The 14,780-nt window shown below is 47.9% G+C and overlaps 1 protein-coding gene and 1 long non-coding RNA gene across 3 annotated transcripts; one reads left to right on the plus strand and one right to left on the minus strand.

The window, feature by feature from the left end:
* Nucleotides 1–249: 249 nt before the first annotated feature.
* Nucleotides 250–3,071, minus strand: LOC130251183 (serine/threonine-protein kinase pim-1-like). Its single transcript, XM_056487621.1, has 3 exons — nt 2,617–3,071; nt 2,234–2,407; nt 250–1,957 (listed from the first exon to the last, which is right to left on the minus strand). The coding sequence occupies exons 1-3, from the start codon at nt 2,942–2,944 to the stop codon at nt 1,623–1,625; spliced, it is 837 nt and encodes a 278-aa protein (XP_056343596.1). The 5' UTR covers nt 2,945–3,071; the 3' UTR covers nt 250–1,622.
* A 148-nt stretch (nt 3,072–3,219) lies between these two features.
* On the plus strand, nt 3,220–10,692 carry LOC130251757 (uncharacterized). Of its 2 annotated transcripts, XR_008840227.1 has the most exons (4): nt 3,220–4,230; nt 4,897–4,956; nt 8,223–8,356; nt 9,889–10,692. It is a non-coding gene; the product is annotated as an uncharacterized LOC130251757 (long non-coding RNA). The 2 variants fall into 2 exon arrangements; XR_008840226.1 differs by having other exon boundaries at nt 3,220–4,956.
* Nucleotides 10,693–14,780: the final 4,088 nt, after the last annotated feature.

A 14,780-nucleotide genomic window follows, 5' to 3' on the forward strand; every position in this document is an offset into this window, starting at 1 on the left:
TTAATGCACCTTCCCATCCCCTTCATGTGGTTACTTTATGGTACTGGCTTACTGTTGTTACTTTATGGTTCTTTCCCCTCCGCTTACTGTTGTTACTTTATGACTCATTCCCATATATTTCTTTCAGGGATAGCTCAACGTCACCATTCTCCAAGCCATATACAGGGTTGCGTATTTTACTCTCAATGAAGATATTATGTCTTTGTTCGGCCAGAATTTCCTCTATATCTGAGGAAGGAAAGAAAAGGATTTCTCTGGAAGAAGGGAGGCCAAAAGCTTGGAAAAGGATGAAAGAAACACTCCAGTGATGATGATAATAACAAGAAAAAGGTTTATTTTTGACAGAAAGTGAACACCCGCCACCCTCCAGCCCTCCCAGACTGGCCGGCCAAGCGGTGCCGTTTCCATGGCATGAGGTGCTGGTAGTCTGGGCAGAGAAACCAGAAAGCCACGGTCAGTCAGAGCAGGCTCCTGTCCCCTGTGTCCCACCACGGCCTGTGCGTGGGCCGAGCTGCTGCCTGTGCTCAGAGCCCAAACCTCCCGACCCATGCTCCCATTTTTAGAGGAGAGCAGCATGGCAGGCCACACTCCACCTCTTCTGATTAAGCATGGCACAGCAACCTCCTCAGCAGCTGCAAGAGTGAGACTCTCATGTACCCGCTGCCCTCTGCCCCAAGCACTCCTTGCCACCTGTGCTGTGGAACTGGGTACCCACCTCTGGAGATCTGCTGCCAGGAGAGGAGCTGATCCCACACAAGGTCCTCGTCCTTCCTGAAGGGGATGTCCCCGCACACCGTGGTCCCCTGGGGGAGTGCCGGCACTAGATGGACTCCATGGATGGTGCCGGCACTTCCCCACCCCGTCCGGGCACCAGGTGCAATCTTCCTGGAAAATACAAAAGAACAATTGCATGAAAGTCAATTCCAAACAAGATCTGGAAACAAGAAAAAGTGCCAAAGGTTATCACCGTTTCACAGGCTTAGGGAGGGTCTGACCACTCCATGCGATAATGAAACCTCTCCATGGGTAGGGAAAAACCCCACCCTTCCCACCCCTAAGCCCATCCCTTCCTCAAGGGCCTGCAAAGCAGAGCAGCCGGGGCCTGGCTCCAGAACCCGTCCCCCTCTGCCGCTCACCATCCACACAGATGGATGCTTTGCTCAGGCTGGCTGCCCCCACACCAGCCCGTGGCAGGCATGCTGGCAGAAGCTGTCAGAGAGGCCAGGAGCCGGCTCCCTTTCCACAACACCCGTCCCCTGTCCCGCCAAAAAGCAGCTGGGCGGGCGGCGGAGACATCGATATTCCCCATTGCCGCCGAGCGGGGAACGTGCGGCGCGTGGCCAGGCCGAGCCCTGCCGTGCCTGGAAGCACGAGCATCCCCCCGCCCCTGCGCCGGCTGGGGACTCATCTTGATTTCCCCAGGGTGCAGAGCGTGTCCTCCAGGAAGGGGCCGCAACCAAAGCCCATCGGCTTCGCTCCGCCAGCGGCCAGCTCGAGGATGGCGTTCTCCGGCTCCGCATCGTGCTCCACAAGAACACGCCAGCTGTGCCTCGGCTTGCGGGGACATCGCGATGCCATTGAGCTGCAGGGGGATGTTTCCCCTTTTCCACTCCGGGGCAACTTCACCGCCCTGTGCCACGACTTCTCCAATAGGACGGGGAGCCCTGAGCCGCTCCCTCCACCACTCGCCGGGGACCCGCGGAAGCATCTCCTGGGCCGCGCTCTCTGCTCCACGCCACGGCCGCAGGGAAACGCTCTGGGCATTTCTCTGAGCACCACGAGACGCCAGCAGCTGGACCTTGCTGGGCTCCTGGATCCAACTGTGCACAGGGATGGATCTCTGCTGTCTCCTGCACCACGTGGGGCATCTGCAGCCAAGAATGCTCTACAAGGTCTTCCGGGCATGGCCTGTCTGCAGGCTCCATGTATAAACACCACCTGATGAGGTGCTGGCACTCTGCAGAGAGAAACCACAAACCTCTGGTCAGCTCCTGGCCATGCTCTCCCAGATTCCACAGTTCCCACTCCACAACAGGAATGCTCAGAGCTGCACCCAAAGCTTCCCATCCACCTTCCCTTTCAGAGGTGAGCAGCACAGAGGCACACGTGCCGCCTCCTCCTGCTAAGCCCAGGAGATCAAACTCCTCCCTAGCTGCAAGAGCAGGACGCTGATGTGCCAGCTGCCCACTCCCAAACCCGTTCTTGCTCCCGTGCCTTGAAGGCACATCCCCACCTTGAGACACCCGGGGCGGGAAGAAGAGCTGGCCTTGTACGATGCCCTCTCTGGTTTTGAAAGGAAGGTGCCTCCACACCAGCTGATGTGAAGGTCCCAGGGACCAGATGGTGGCTGGCTGGCCGTGGTAGCAGCCCAAGAGGATCCACTCCAGCAGGTAATACTCTCGCCTTCCTATGGGACACAGGCACAGCTCATAAGGCCGATGCTGCTCCCTCCCTCCCAGTCAGCTCCACAACAGCCAGCCCCTGCCCCCGCCGAAAAGCAGCTTGGCTGCAGCCGGCTGAAGAACGATTCCCCCTCCCTCCCTCCGTCTGTCTTCCCCCTGTGTCAGCAAAGGGGAGAACCTCTGCTGCCCGGCAGGGCCCCGGCTTTGGGCTCACCTGCCATCCAGGTGTAGAAGGTGTCCTGGAGGATCGTGCCACAGCCGAAATCGATGAGCTTCGCCTCGCCGCTGGCCAGGTCAACGAGGACGTTCTCGGCCTTGATGCGGCGGTGCAGGACACCGCGGCTGGTGCAGTGCTGCACGGCCTGCAGCACCTGGCGGAACAGCCCCCGCGCCACGGGCTCTGGCAGGGACCCGCCCGCCTCCAGCAAGTGCCACAGGTCGCGGCAGCGCTCCGCACGCTCCATGACCAGCGCGAAGCCGTCGGGCAGCTCCAACCCATCCAGGAGCCGCACGACGCTGCCCAAGCCAGGGCACGACACCATCCAGTGCAGCACCAGCTCCAGGGGTGCGGACGGCACGGCGCTCTCGCCATTCCGCCCGGGCCACCCGCCCGCCCCGGGCGCTGCTGCTTCCCGAGCCGCCCCGGGCTCCGGCCGAGCTGACGGGCGGCGGGGCTCGCACCGGAGAAGCTGCCGGCGACGGGGCGGGAGCCGGGCGGCTGCGAGGCGGCTGCGGGCGGAGCCGCGGGAGGGGCCTCGTTCGGGGACGGGGCCGGGCCAGAGCCAGCGCCGGGCCGAGCTAAAACACGGTGCTGCTCCAGCACCTGCACCAGCAGAGCGAGGAGCTCTGTCAGAAGCTCTTCAAAAGGCGCCGCAGCCAGAACGGAGAGCGCCGGGCAGGGGCCGGCTCGGCCACGGGCGCCTTGCGGGGCGCGGCATGAGCCGGGCTGGGAGCGGCGGAACACGGGCGGGACACGAGCAGAGGGAGTGGGAGCGGGACAACGGGACGGAGAACGAGCTGGAAGTCGAGCGGAAAATGATCGAGAGAGGCGCTGCCGCTGCCGCTGCCGCTGCTGCTGCTGCTGCTGCTGAGCCGCCGGAGCGCCGTGGCCTCGGGAACCCAGCGGAGGAGCCGCCGCCCGCCCCGCGGAACAAAACGAACAAACAAAAGCCCGAACTAACTCATATTAGAGAAGCTTCCAGAGGTCGTGGCAGCAGAGTTCCAGCACCTCACCACCCTCGCAGTCAGGAGTTTTTTTCTGAATATCGAATTTACACCTAGTTATTTTGCGGCGGAGCACCTCCATATGCAGGTTTCTTTTTTTCATCTGAGGGCGAGAGCGAAACTGGAGGGTACATGAGGTCACTGTACCATTGTCGTCTTACCATCCTCTGTGCAGGGAAGAGGCAGAGAATGAAGTGGTTGTAGTGAAAAACTGCTTTTCCAACAGCAGTGTGAGCTCTTCTTTACGAACACGCAGTACTAATAGTGCGCGGTGAGAAGCGACTTGTAAGCATCCTGCTCCACCAAGCGTCTGCAATTGCATCTGCAGTACTGGGAAAGTCACGATCGTTTTGCTGTAATCCCTCTGCTTGTGACTGCAAACGGATCGTGTTTTTCCCTATCCCTGCTCAGGTGGCAGGGGAACAAATTGCGTCAAAGTACCGAGGAAAATTACTTGAAACACTTGGCTACAGCGCTGGATGGTGTTTTGAGGAGAAAGATGGATGAGATACTGACATAATGGGAACATGACACCTGCATACACCCCTCAAGAAACGCAACTGGAGCACCAATCCATGCTGCAATTTCAGTACTGCAATTTCAGGTTTTTCTTTTAAGTCTTTCCCCAGTCTCATGATGGAGCAAAAAAATATTTTATTTTCATGATATTCCATAACATTGTGATTGTTTACTTTTTATATACAAAAAAGTAGAATGGCTGTGGAAAAATGAAAGTCTCATAAAAAATTTTTTCACTGATTAAGATTTTCTGAAATATTAGAAATGTCAAAGCACTCTGATAGTATTTTCTTCTAATACTGAGGATCTTCCACAGCAGAAAACAGTTGTGTACAGGCAGTGCAATATGTTCTCCATCCACCCACTGGGGAGGTTTTACACCCACTTCCCAAAACAGCTTTCAAGTCACAAGAGACAGGAACTGTGTCTCTGATAAGGTTTTCTTCAGCTATGGTAAATGTAACTTAAGCAAACATTTTTATTACCTGTGGTAAGTAACTTTCTGTAAGCAAAATTATCACTGCTGTTGCTTTAGTCATGTACTATATATTCACTAGAGTTTTGTTCACATTAAGTCCTCACAACATTAATTTCCTGTGCATTACCCCATAGGCTGTATCCTGTGATTACATTAAATTGTTGTTTTGTATTGACTTCTAATAGCATCTTTTTGGAAAAATGCAATAGAATATAGGCAAATCTAGTGCTAATGAATGTGTTTTTACTGTTAACATTTCTTTTATTTTTGGAGCCCCAGCATGGAGGAACAAAAAAGAGGTGATGGATTTGTCTTGCTGACGTCGCTGGACAGGTGAGCAAAGCAGCTGCCATAAGGCAGAGCTGATTCAAAGAACAAACACTCTCAGGCTGAGGGTGGATCTGTCAACTTTTGCACAAAGACACAAAGGGAGAAATTAAGAGATCTCCTTTCCTTGAAATTCCCAGAAAGGCTAAGAGAAGTACCATAAACAGGTTTCTAACACTCAATCCACAAACATAGAAGCAAAGGAACTCCTGCAAACTTGCAACTCTACTTAACAGGATAAATCAATGTAATTTTTATGAGACACCACCACGAATTGGAAAAAAACCCTAAACCACTGTTTAATTTTAAGCAAAATATTTTAGTTTATAGGCTTGTTTGAATAAAAAGCAATTACTTCAAAATCAAATTCACGTAAAATTCAGCATGTAAATAAACTAAAGTCATTGGTTAAGATCCATTGCTGAAAGATGAGGACTCTGAATGACATTTTAACAGCTTTGTGGGGCAACAAATAAAAATGTGTGATCCCATTTTGTGTCTTTGTTTTCATGGGGCTTAATTGACCTAAGATTAACTTGATGGTGGCTTTATGCTCATTCTATATCATTATGGTAAACTTGCAAATATCATAAAAAAATAGATATAATGAGAGGGTTTTATCTGTCTAATGGGAACACAAAGCAAATCCAGACAAAATGTTGCTTGTAACTTAAATGTACCACATGAGATCATAAAGCTCAGTGTTGAACTGTTGATGTTTTGCAGTAGTATTTTAAATGAAGATGTGTTTCTCCTAAAAGGTGGAATCTGTTTTATTTCATGAAAGGAAATAGTTTTATAACCTCATCTGGTTATTACTATGAAATAATTTTATAACCTCAAAGCTGTGTCTAGATAAGTCCTATATAAGAAATTAATGACAGACAAAAGCAAGGTGTTTTTCCCATGTGCATAGGTGAAGAAGTATGCATATTTATTTTTTTGCTACACTGCAACATTTACTTTTACAGGAATGGTAAGAAATATTATTTTCTGTTAATAACAATATATGTAGCTTGATTTCTTACTTAAAAGATGTGATTGACTTTGATGTCTAGGATAATGAAAGTTACTTTAATGTCAAGCTTTTCTAATATGCAACAAATACTTGCTGTCTCTATCACTGGCCAGAAGCTGTTATTTTTGTATGTTTAAAGAAGAACTGCAAGTTATTTGTCCTTGTAGATAAAATTGTTGCAAGTGTTGATCCAAGAAGCATCTCTAGTTCTGGAAAGGCTGGCATAGCTTCACAGTGGGGTTTAGGTGAGAAGGAACTGCTGGAGGTCTTTCACCCTCTCATCTGCTGGGAGTGAGGCTGATTCCAAAGCTCTGTCAGGTTGCTCAGGGCCTTGTCCAGTCAGTTTTGAGCACCTGGAAGGATGGAGGATCCTTAATCTTGCCCTTTCACATGCTGGCTACACTCTGGCCAGCACAGCCTGGCATGTGACCAGCCTTCATCATCACAAGGGTGCAGTGCAGCACCATTGCCAAGAGAACTGATGGTTCCCAGGATGCAGAAACTCCGGGGAAATACATGACAGACTCTGGCTCTGACAGATGCCAAGTGATTTGGGCTGTATCCAGATCCTTGGGAGGAGAAAACGGGATGAAGAGGAATTAACATGGCATTTGTCTGTGTGTTGTTGAACATCTGTGCTAAGTGAAGTGCTCTGAACATTAGCTCTTGTTTTGCATTTTGCTTGCAAAGATGTACTAAATGTTCAGAAGCAGCAATTGATTTGCAACCATGCAGCCCACTGTTAGGAGAGTTATACTCTCACAGCATTAATAATGGGGAACCTGCAAGCTCAACCACACTCTCATGCATTTTTCACTTCCCAGTCTGCATTGGGCTGGTGGCTTTAGGGTGCTGTTTGTGAGGATGAACCTGGCTGCATAGCCCATGGAAGAGCTGGCAGGCAGTTTTGCAAGGTGAACAAGGGCATAGCTGCTGCTCATTTCTCAGATTGTACCAGGTACCCGAGGTGTCTCCTTAGACTTGATATCACCTCAGGAGGACATAAAGGTGGTCTGGAATCCAGTTCTTTCCGATGCCTGCTGATGAGAGACTGCAGGAGGCTGTTCTTAGAGCTTTTCATGGTTGTTTATTGTTTCTTATCTCAGGAATGCTTTGTCCAGTGAAGAGTGGTCTGCTTGCCAGACGTCCAGGGCAGAATCTGCCTGAGAAAGGCAGGACTTATCTTTTATAGTCTAAATTACGTATACTAGGTATATACAATTATTTTCCAATACAATACAACTTTGTTAAACTTTGTCCCCATCCAATCCAAAAGTGCCAGCATGTCACCCAGCATGGATGACACGGAGAAGAAGGAGGAAGAAGTATCCATGCCCCAAATTCTCCATGTTGGCCATGTGCCCCTTATCACAAACATTCCCAAAAGTCTATTTATCTACATTCTAACAGTCTAATTTACATTTTACTCATTCTTGTGGCTTGCTTCTCTTCCCTTTGTGTTGGTAATTTCTCTCAAGGGTATGAATTCAGCGTGTGAGACACCTGGGTCTCATTCAGGGGTCTTTGAGACCCTCGACAGGGGGGTTTTGAGACCCCCAAGGAGGCCAGGGGAACACCCTGGGCTTCCACAGTAAAGACCTGCCTTTATTCTGCAGCATTGCCATTGTCTGCAGAAAGCTTTGACTCTGGGATTTTGGATATTGTGTTGGGAAGAAGCTGAAGATCACAGACATACAGCTTCTACTGAATACTGTTCAGGAAATGGAGAGCTAAGTGTGACCTTTCATATGCTTGGCGTTTCGTGTAAATGTCATGATGGTTTGTGACATTCCTCGGCTTCAGGTTTGCTTTATTCCAAAGATTGTCCACCTCTGTGGTCTGATCCTATGCAGGCTGGGGAAGTCTGAATCCTTGTGCTGTGGAGGTTGTTGTGGCTTGTCTTGCAAGCTGAGGAAGTGGCAGTGCAAGCTAACAAGGAGTGAGTTTGTTGCATGGGCCACACTCACAAATATTCTTTACAATGCATGGTAACAACAGAAAGGAGAAAGAGGAAAGGATGACCTGGACAAGGTTAAAGCATGGCCAGGCAAATAAAGCAATAATCTTTCTTGGCTGAGGGCTGCTTGTCTGAAATCATAGGCCTTCCTTGCAGATTCACTAGCAGGCTTTCACTAGCCCCCCTTGGCAGGGAGGATCTCAGATCAGAACACAGTGGTGTGCATTTTCCTTTCTGTTACTGTATATTGGAATATCCAGCTCACCACCTGATCTGATTTTAGATGTTTTCTTTCAGCTCTCACTCTGTCGTTTTGCCTGAGAGTTGAGCCAAGCCAATAGTGGGCTCCTGCAAGTGGGCACTTCAAACCATCTGCTCTTTTATTTCATTTCGTGGCTGGAAAGAAGACCCTTCTGTAGGACTGATCTTCAGTAAGTGTTGATCTCACTCACCCAATGCAGGAATGTGGTAGCAGTATGGTGAAGGTGAGGCAGCCCCCTAGAATGGCAGGAGAATCTTATGTCAGCTTGCACTCATCATTATTCCCTTGGGCTGTCCTTTTCTGATTTGCTCTGTTGGGCCATCCTAAGCAAAATATTATCTTGGGGAGTTGGAGGTGAGGAAGGGAATTCATCACCATGAGAGCACCACCAGTAAGACTGTTTAATCCACTTGCCATGAACTGAGCCAGGGTAGTTTTCTTTCCCTGCTTTCAAAGCCAAGTGTAATTCTTCCTCATATACTAAGAAGAGTGGATTGCAAACAATGGTCAATTTTCCCATTTCCTGAGTTTGAAAGCCATTAAGGATCAGTGGAACAGAGAAAGGGCAGACCTTTTTAAAGTTTTCAAAGGGAAATGCCAGCTTCAAAATTGCCTTTTCAACCTGAGAAGTTTTTTCTGCTCTGGGAAGTTTTTCATTTGCAGACTGGTGTGAGGCTCATGCAACCCAAAAATGGGGTTTGACGGTGATATTGCCTCTGATCCATGAAAGAATATCAAGGGTGGAAAAGCTGGATCCACTGTCCTTGCTAAACTCATGAAAAGAACTCCTAAGGTTAGAAATGTTTGGGAGTTAAGTTAGGGCCCATTTATCCCATTTATGAAGTTAGAGATTTTAAATTCTGTTTGGAGGTGCAGGCTACTGAGTAGAGCCATGATGCTTGACATGCTTAAGTGTTTTATTATTTGCAGCTGGCATCTGAAGTGTCAGTGGTGTTGAGTTCTGCATAGACAGAACAGGATGAACACCTAATCTTCATAATGTAAATCCTGATACACTTGAAAACCAGTATGGCAGTGGTCCAGTGGAACCCTGCTGATTAGAGCAAATCACGTGCCATTTGTTAGCTCACCTCACTTTCTTTGGGTGTCCTAAGGTACTGCTTTTCTCTCTTTCATTTTAGGAGAGGTGGAAGATGCCTAGAAGTCTTTCAAATCTTTGTATTGTAAAATTGTGTTATGTGATAAGGGTCCCCAAATCCTTGTTTAATCAAAGCCTCTTGGTATGGAGAGGAGTTTCTTTGGAAAAGAAAGACTTCACCAAAAGGTTTGTCAAGCATTGGAGCAGGCTGCTCAGGGAAATGGTTGGGTCACCAACCCTGAGGTGTTTAAAAGATGGGTAGATGTGGCACTTAAGAATATGTTTTAGTGGTGGACTTGGCAGCGTTAGATTAATGATTGGGCTGGATGGTCTTAATGGTTTTCTTTCCAACCTAAATGATTTTATGAAACTGCAAAACCAAATGTGGTGATATTAAATGTAAATGGATTTTCACCTTCAGGAATATTTTTAGGAGGACACCTTGCCTGAAGAGGTTTTCTGTTCTTTTTGAGAGCTGGATGTATATTTTCTCATGTGCTTTCCAGCATTACTTTAAAGCTTACTTTTGGTGAGTTTGAAATGTTGTTATAGAGATCTCCTGGAGTGGAAAATAAACTATTTTCTGTGTTATTTATTTGCAGCTCTTGCATGTGTCTACTGGGTATTTAGCTTTTTCATGTGAAGAGAAGAGACTTCTAGCAAAAAGAATGTTTTTCCTCACTTGGTAGTGTTACTCCAAGGGCACAGTGTGGAAGACAGAAAAACTTGCCAAGTGGATGAACAACTAAGAATGATGTCTACCTGCAAAGAAACAGGTGGAAAAATGTTACCAAAATGGGAAAGCTCTTAGCAGTTCTTTCAGTCTATACAAAAGGTATTTGTGGGCTAGGAGGGGGGTGGTCTAATTCAAGGCTTTCTCATTGCTGTTGATCTGACAGTGAAGTATTTTTATAGAAAATTACTGCGAATTGCTTTCAGATGCTACATTGGACAAGCATTTGCAACTTGGCAAGCTGAGATGGATTCATGCATTGTGTTCCTCTGCTGTGATTAGGATGGAGATACAATTAGTATTGTGTCTGGGGTTTGGGCTGTTTGGGGTTTTGTTTCTTCCTTTTGTTTGTTTTTTTTCGTTTATTCTGGCAAGGTGCTTTGGGTGGGTAAGTGTAGAGACAAATCTAAAGGCTAGTTGTATTTCAGGAGACTAAACCTTCCTGTTGTTAAGAACTACTTCTGGACCTCCCAAGCTGCATTCTAGGGTTGTGATCCCTGCTGCATTGCCTGATGATGCAGGAGTTTTGCTCTCATGTCTGTCACTGCCTTTACAGCAGTCACAGGCTCCTGGGAGATGTGCCCTCTGCCTTCCTCTCACCTGACTACCCAAGCCCAGCTGTCTCCCCTCAGAGGCACTGTGCTTCAGGTCCCTAACAATTTTTGTAGTCTCAGCTGGCTCCTCTCCTGTTTTGCCACATCCCTCCTGAACTGTAAGACCTAACACTGGAGACAAATCCTTGAGAGGCCTCACCAGCTCTGGACAGAGTGGGAAGCAGTCACTCTTCTGGCTGTGCTAGACATGTGGCTGCTAGTGCAGCCTGTTTATCTTATCTGTGATGGGAACATACTTCTGGTTAGTGGTCAACCTGTTGTCTGCTGAAACCCCAAGTCCTTCTCAGAAAGGCTGTTAAGCAGATGGAGTCTTCCAGCCTGGCTGAACGCACAGAGTTGTCACCCCTTGTGCAGAGCTCTGCTCCTCTCCTTGGACACCATAAGGTGCTGCTTCTCAGGTTGACTGAGGCCCCTCTGGGCAGACATTCTAAGGTGGCCACCCTCGCAGCTTAGTCACCTGCAGCTGTTTGAGCTCTTCACCCAAGATAAAACTTTGTCTTGTACTGGATGTACAAACCCCCTGGAGGGAGTATTTCTGTCTTGATCTGTGCGGGACGACAACCACATAAACAGGTATGAGATTACTCCAACAGGATCTACCTGTTTGCTGAAAGACATTGCTCAGTGCTCAGTGGTAAGGCCAAGCACAAAAATCCAGGGAAGGCTGACCACAAAGCCCTGCTTAGTGCTGATCCTGGTTTCTCCTACCATTGCTTCCAGGCATCTTGATTATTCCCAGATCAATTAATTGACCTGTTGGGTTTTAGTCTGCTCTCTATGGTTGTGCTTCCTAGCCTCATTTGGCAGTGACCTTTTCTGCTGTCATTAAATTGATGGTTATTGCATTAAGGCAATACTTTAGTGTTCCACCACCCTTGCCTCTCACCTCCCCTTCTTTCTTCTCCCAACATTATCCTTCAACCAACCTTTGTCTCACATCTCCCTAGTTTTCTTCCCAGTCCTATGCTCACAGTGATCTGTATCTGACTCTTTCCCTCTACCATTCCCTTTCATGTTCACCTTGTACCATCCACCCTTACTGCAAAATTGACTTCTCTATTCCACCAACAGAGCCTGCTCCATTTCTGACAGAGCTCATGCCCTTTGCATGGCAGCCCAGGGAACCTTCCAGGGCCTGTCCTATTGTTTCACCACTCCACTGCAGTGAATGTGTGGATGCTGTGCATCACAGGCAACACTGGTGTTTGTGGAATGGAGGAGGTTTGTAACCCTTGGATGAATTCTGACAGAATCTCCTCCCCTCGTGTTCAGTGAAATGTTTGGTATTTCTCAATGAGCCAGGGCTGAGCCTCAAGGAGTGGAGAGTTTTGGTTCTGTTGTCAGCTTCACTCGAGGGATTGCAAGCTCTGAGAGACATCCTGTCCTGGGTAAAGAAAGAGGGGTGGGGTCTCTAGCACTGTTGTCTCATTTTGAGACAATTTACAGGGTGGAGACTCCAAAATAAGTTGCCTCCTGTCAGTCTTTAACCTCTCTCCCTTTCACCAATAAGACAAGTGCAATGAGATATAAATGAAAAAATAACAATTTACTAAAAGAGGACAAAGCAATAACCACAAGATACAAAGGCAAATGGTTCAACCTCAACCCACAAATGCAGAAAAGGTTTTTCCAGTTGATCCTCAGATAAGGAATGACTGCTGTTCCCACTCTGGGCCATATGGCAAACGAGTCTCTGTGGTTTAAAAACTCTCTCCTCCAGACAAACAAATAATAGGGAACAGGAGAAAATAAAACCTGGAAAAACCTGGAAAAACTCTTTTTGTCTGAGACCCCAGACTCCCTCACCTCTCTGTTTCTGAGGGAAGAACTCCTGAACTTCCAGGGGCTTTAGACTGGAAACCACCTCCTCCAGCTATGATGTGCTGGTATTAAACACTGAACACTAAAGTTCCTCCTTCCCTATTAAGTTTTCTTCTAACCATAACAACTGTTTGATTCCATACCACCCACAGCATGGCAGGTACAGGGTTTTTAGTTCAAAGAGTCTCACTTAGGACTGTTGTTTATAGGGTGGCAAGGTGATTTGCTTTTATTCAGTAAATTTCGATCTTGGCCACAATCCAGGTTGGCAATTAATGGAATTTTTCAAAGTCCACCAGCAGTGGTACCACTCCACTTGGACTACAGGGAGAGCAGACCTGCAACATGCTGAATGAGGATTTGCTCCAAAAGAAGCTGATGGCTGCCAGAACACACCTGCAAAGAGCAGCTGCAGCCATGCCCAGGAATCCAGCCATGATCCTTCTCCAGTCTGTTTCTACCAACCCAAGAAGTTGAGTGGGTATTGCCACAGACAAGCAGGAGGAAGTAGAGAGAGATCTAGAAGTAGTCACAAGGGCAGTTGGCCAGTGATAGGCAGACCTGCAGTAGGAGTGATCCCAGATCTATGAGTGAGTACCTGTAAGTAGAAACTGCTGCTGTAGCAATGCTCCTACAAAGCAGCAGTTTTGTTGTTGTGCTATAAACTTCCTATGAACCATATAATCATACAGCTTCAGCCATATAACCTTCAGGATGTGGGTGCAGCATGGTTTTATGCAGTGATATACTGCTTGTTCTCTATTTCCTTCTAGAGTTCAAATTTAAAGTAGTTTGGCTAGAAAGAAATGCTCCAGTTTCTAAATTCTATGGAGTTTCCATGCAGAAAAGTCCTGCCATAATTATTTTTAGCATATGGCTTCTGCTGTCAGTTTCTGACATGGCTCCTGCTGGACCTTTCCCAGTGAAATCAGAATGTGGGGTTTCAAGCTGTTGTCCTGGATCCACCAGCAGCAATGACCAATGGACAGATGGTCAGCAGCACTCATAAAACATTATCTATTACATGGGAACCTGATTTCTTCCCTTCCCCTTGTCCCTTCCAAAAGGATACTGCTTCTCTCTGACAGACACAAATGAGTATTTCCCAAAAATATAAAAACATGGGAAAATGCTTACTATTGGGCTTCTGGGCAAAAATGATCAGTGTGTTTTCTCTCACACTATACTCATGCCACTCCTGGTAAAGAAAAACCTTCCCAGAAAAGGCTTGTGCTGCAGCAGGAGAAACAAGGCTCAGACTAATCCAAAATTGCGTGCAGGAACTCTGCCTGCTGGGAACTGGCTATTGCTAACTTCCCTCCAGCAGCCCATGCTGGCCACTGGCTGTGCTGGCTGAAACATGGAACTTGCAGCAGAGAGAGGAGGAGGCGGGGATCAGACTGGACTTCATGCAGGCTTTATTTCTGCAAGAGGGGAAGAGAGGGAAGAGTTAAGGTAAAAGAAGGAAAAAGTGATGCAGGGGTCTGGCTGGATTCCAGCTGCCACATGCTGCACCACCAGCTGGTATTCCCAAAGGGCCACCATCTGGCAAATGCCACAGAGATGTCACCTACCTTGTCCCTGCAGCCATTGCTGTCCTGGGGCACCATTTATCTAAAAAAGCCATTTTTGCTTTCTGTGTTCTTTGCAGAACAAATGCTAGCATAAGCTGTCCCTGCTGGCATGACACCATCGAGGTGGCTTCTTTAAAAGGCTTTTAAAAGGGTGTCCAGTAGCTTCACAGTTACAGCAGGTACTCAGTGCAGAGGTCCCATCCTGCAGGGATGCCCCTCCTGGAGCAAGCGTGCTGGGTGCTTTGGGAGGTGGAGCTGAGCTTGCCCAGCTGAATGGGAAGCAACCAGCAAAAGGCATTCAGGAGCAGACAGGAGGGAACATGGGATATTGCAAGGAAACGGTACCAAGGAGATGCTGTCTGAGATCAGGAGGGGCTGGGGGTCAGGCACTGCTCTGGGAACTGTTAAAACAGAAAGAGAGCAGAGAAGAAGCCAAGTATGCTGACTGTTGGCATCATGCTGGAAAGATTTATTGTCTTTTCTGTGAAGTACATAAAAGTCTTATGTTTGAGGAGAGGGGGAAAATGTCCAGGCTGCACTGTTGCTTTTTTACAATTTTAGAGTCGTCCCTGAAAGTGTGAGGCTTAGCTCTTCCCTCTGGATATCAGGAGTGACTGCAACAGGTTTATATCAGTATGGGACTTGTATACATGGGCATGCCCTGAAACCTCCCTTCCCTGAAACTTCCCTTCCCTGAAACTTCCCTGAAACTTCCCTTCTCCTACCTCTACATTAATACTTTCCTTTCCTAC

This window comes from Oenanthe melanoleuca, chromosome 3 (genome assembly GCF_029582105.1).
Source record: "Oenanthe melanoleuca isolate GR-GAL-2019-014 chromosome 3, OMel1.0, whole genome shotgun sequence".
Classification (NCBI taxonomy): Eukaryota; Metazoa; Chordata; class Aves; order Passeriformes; family Muscicapidae; genus Oenanthe; species Oenanthe melanoleuca.

Bases quoted from the DNA above. Each gene is read 5' to 3' on its own strand.
- LOC130251183 (XM_056487621.1), bottom strand. From the start codon at position 2,944: ATGGTGTCGTGCCCTGGCTTGGGCAGCGTCGTGCGGCTCCTGGATGGG. The intron at 2,408-2,616 runs GTGAGCCCAAAG...TGTGTCCCATAG, and splicing joins CTTCTACACCTGGATGGCAG to GAAGGCGAGAGTATTACCTG. The intron at 1,958-2,233 runs GTGGGGATGTGC...TTCTCTCTGCAG, and splicing joins CCCGCCCCGGGTGTCTCAAG to AGTGCCAGCACCTCATCAGG.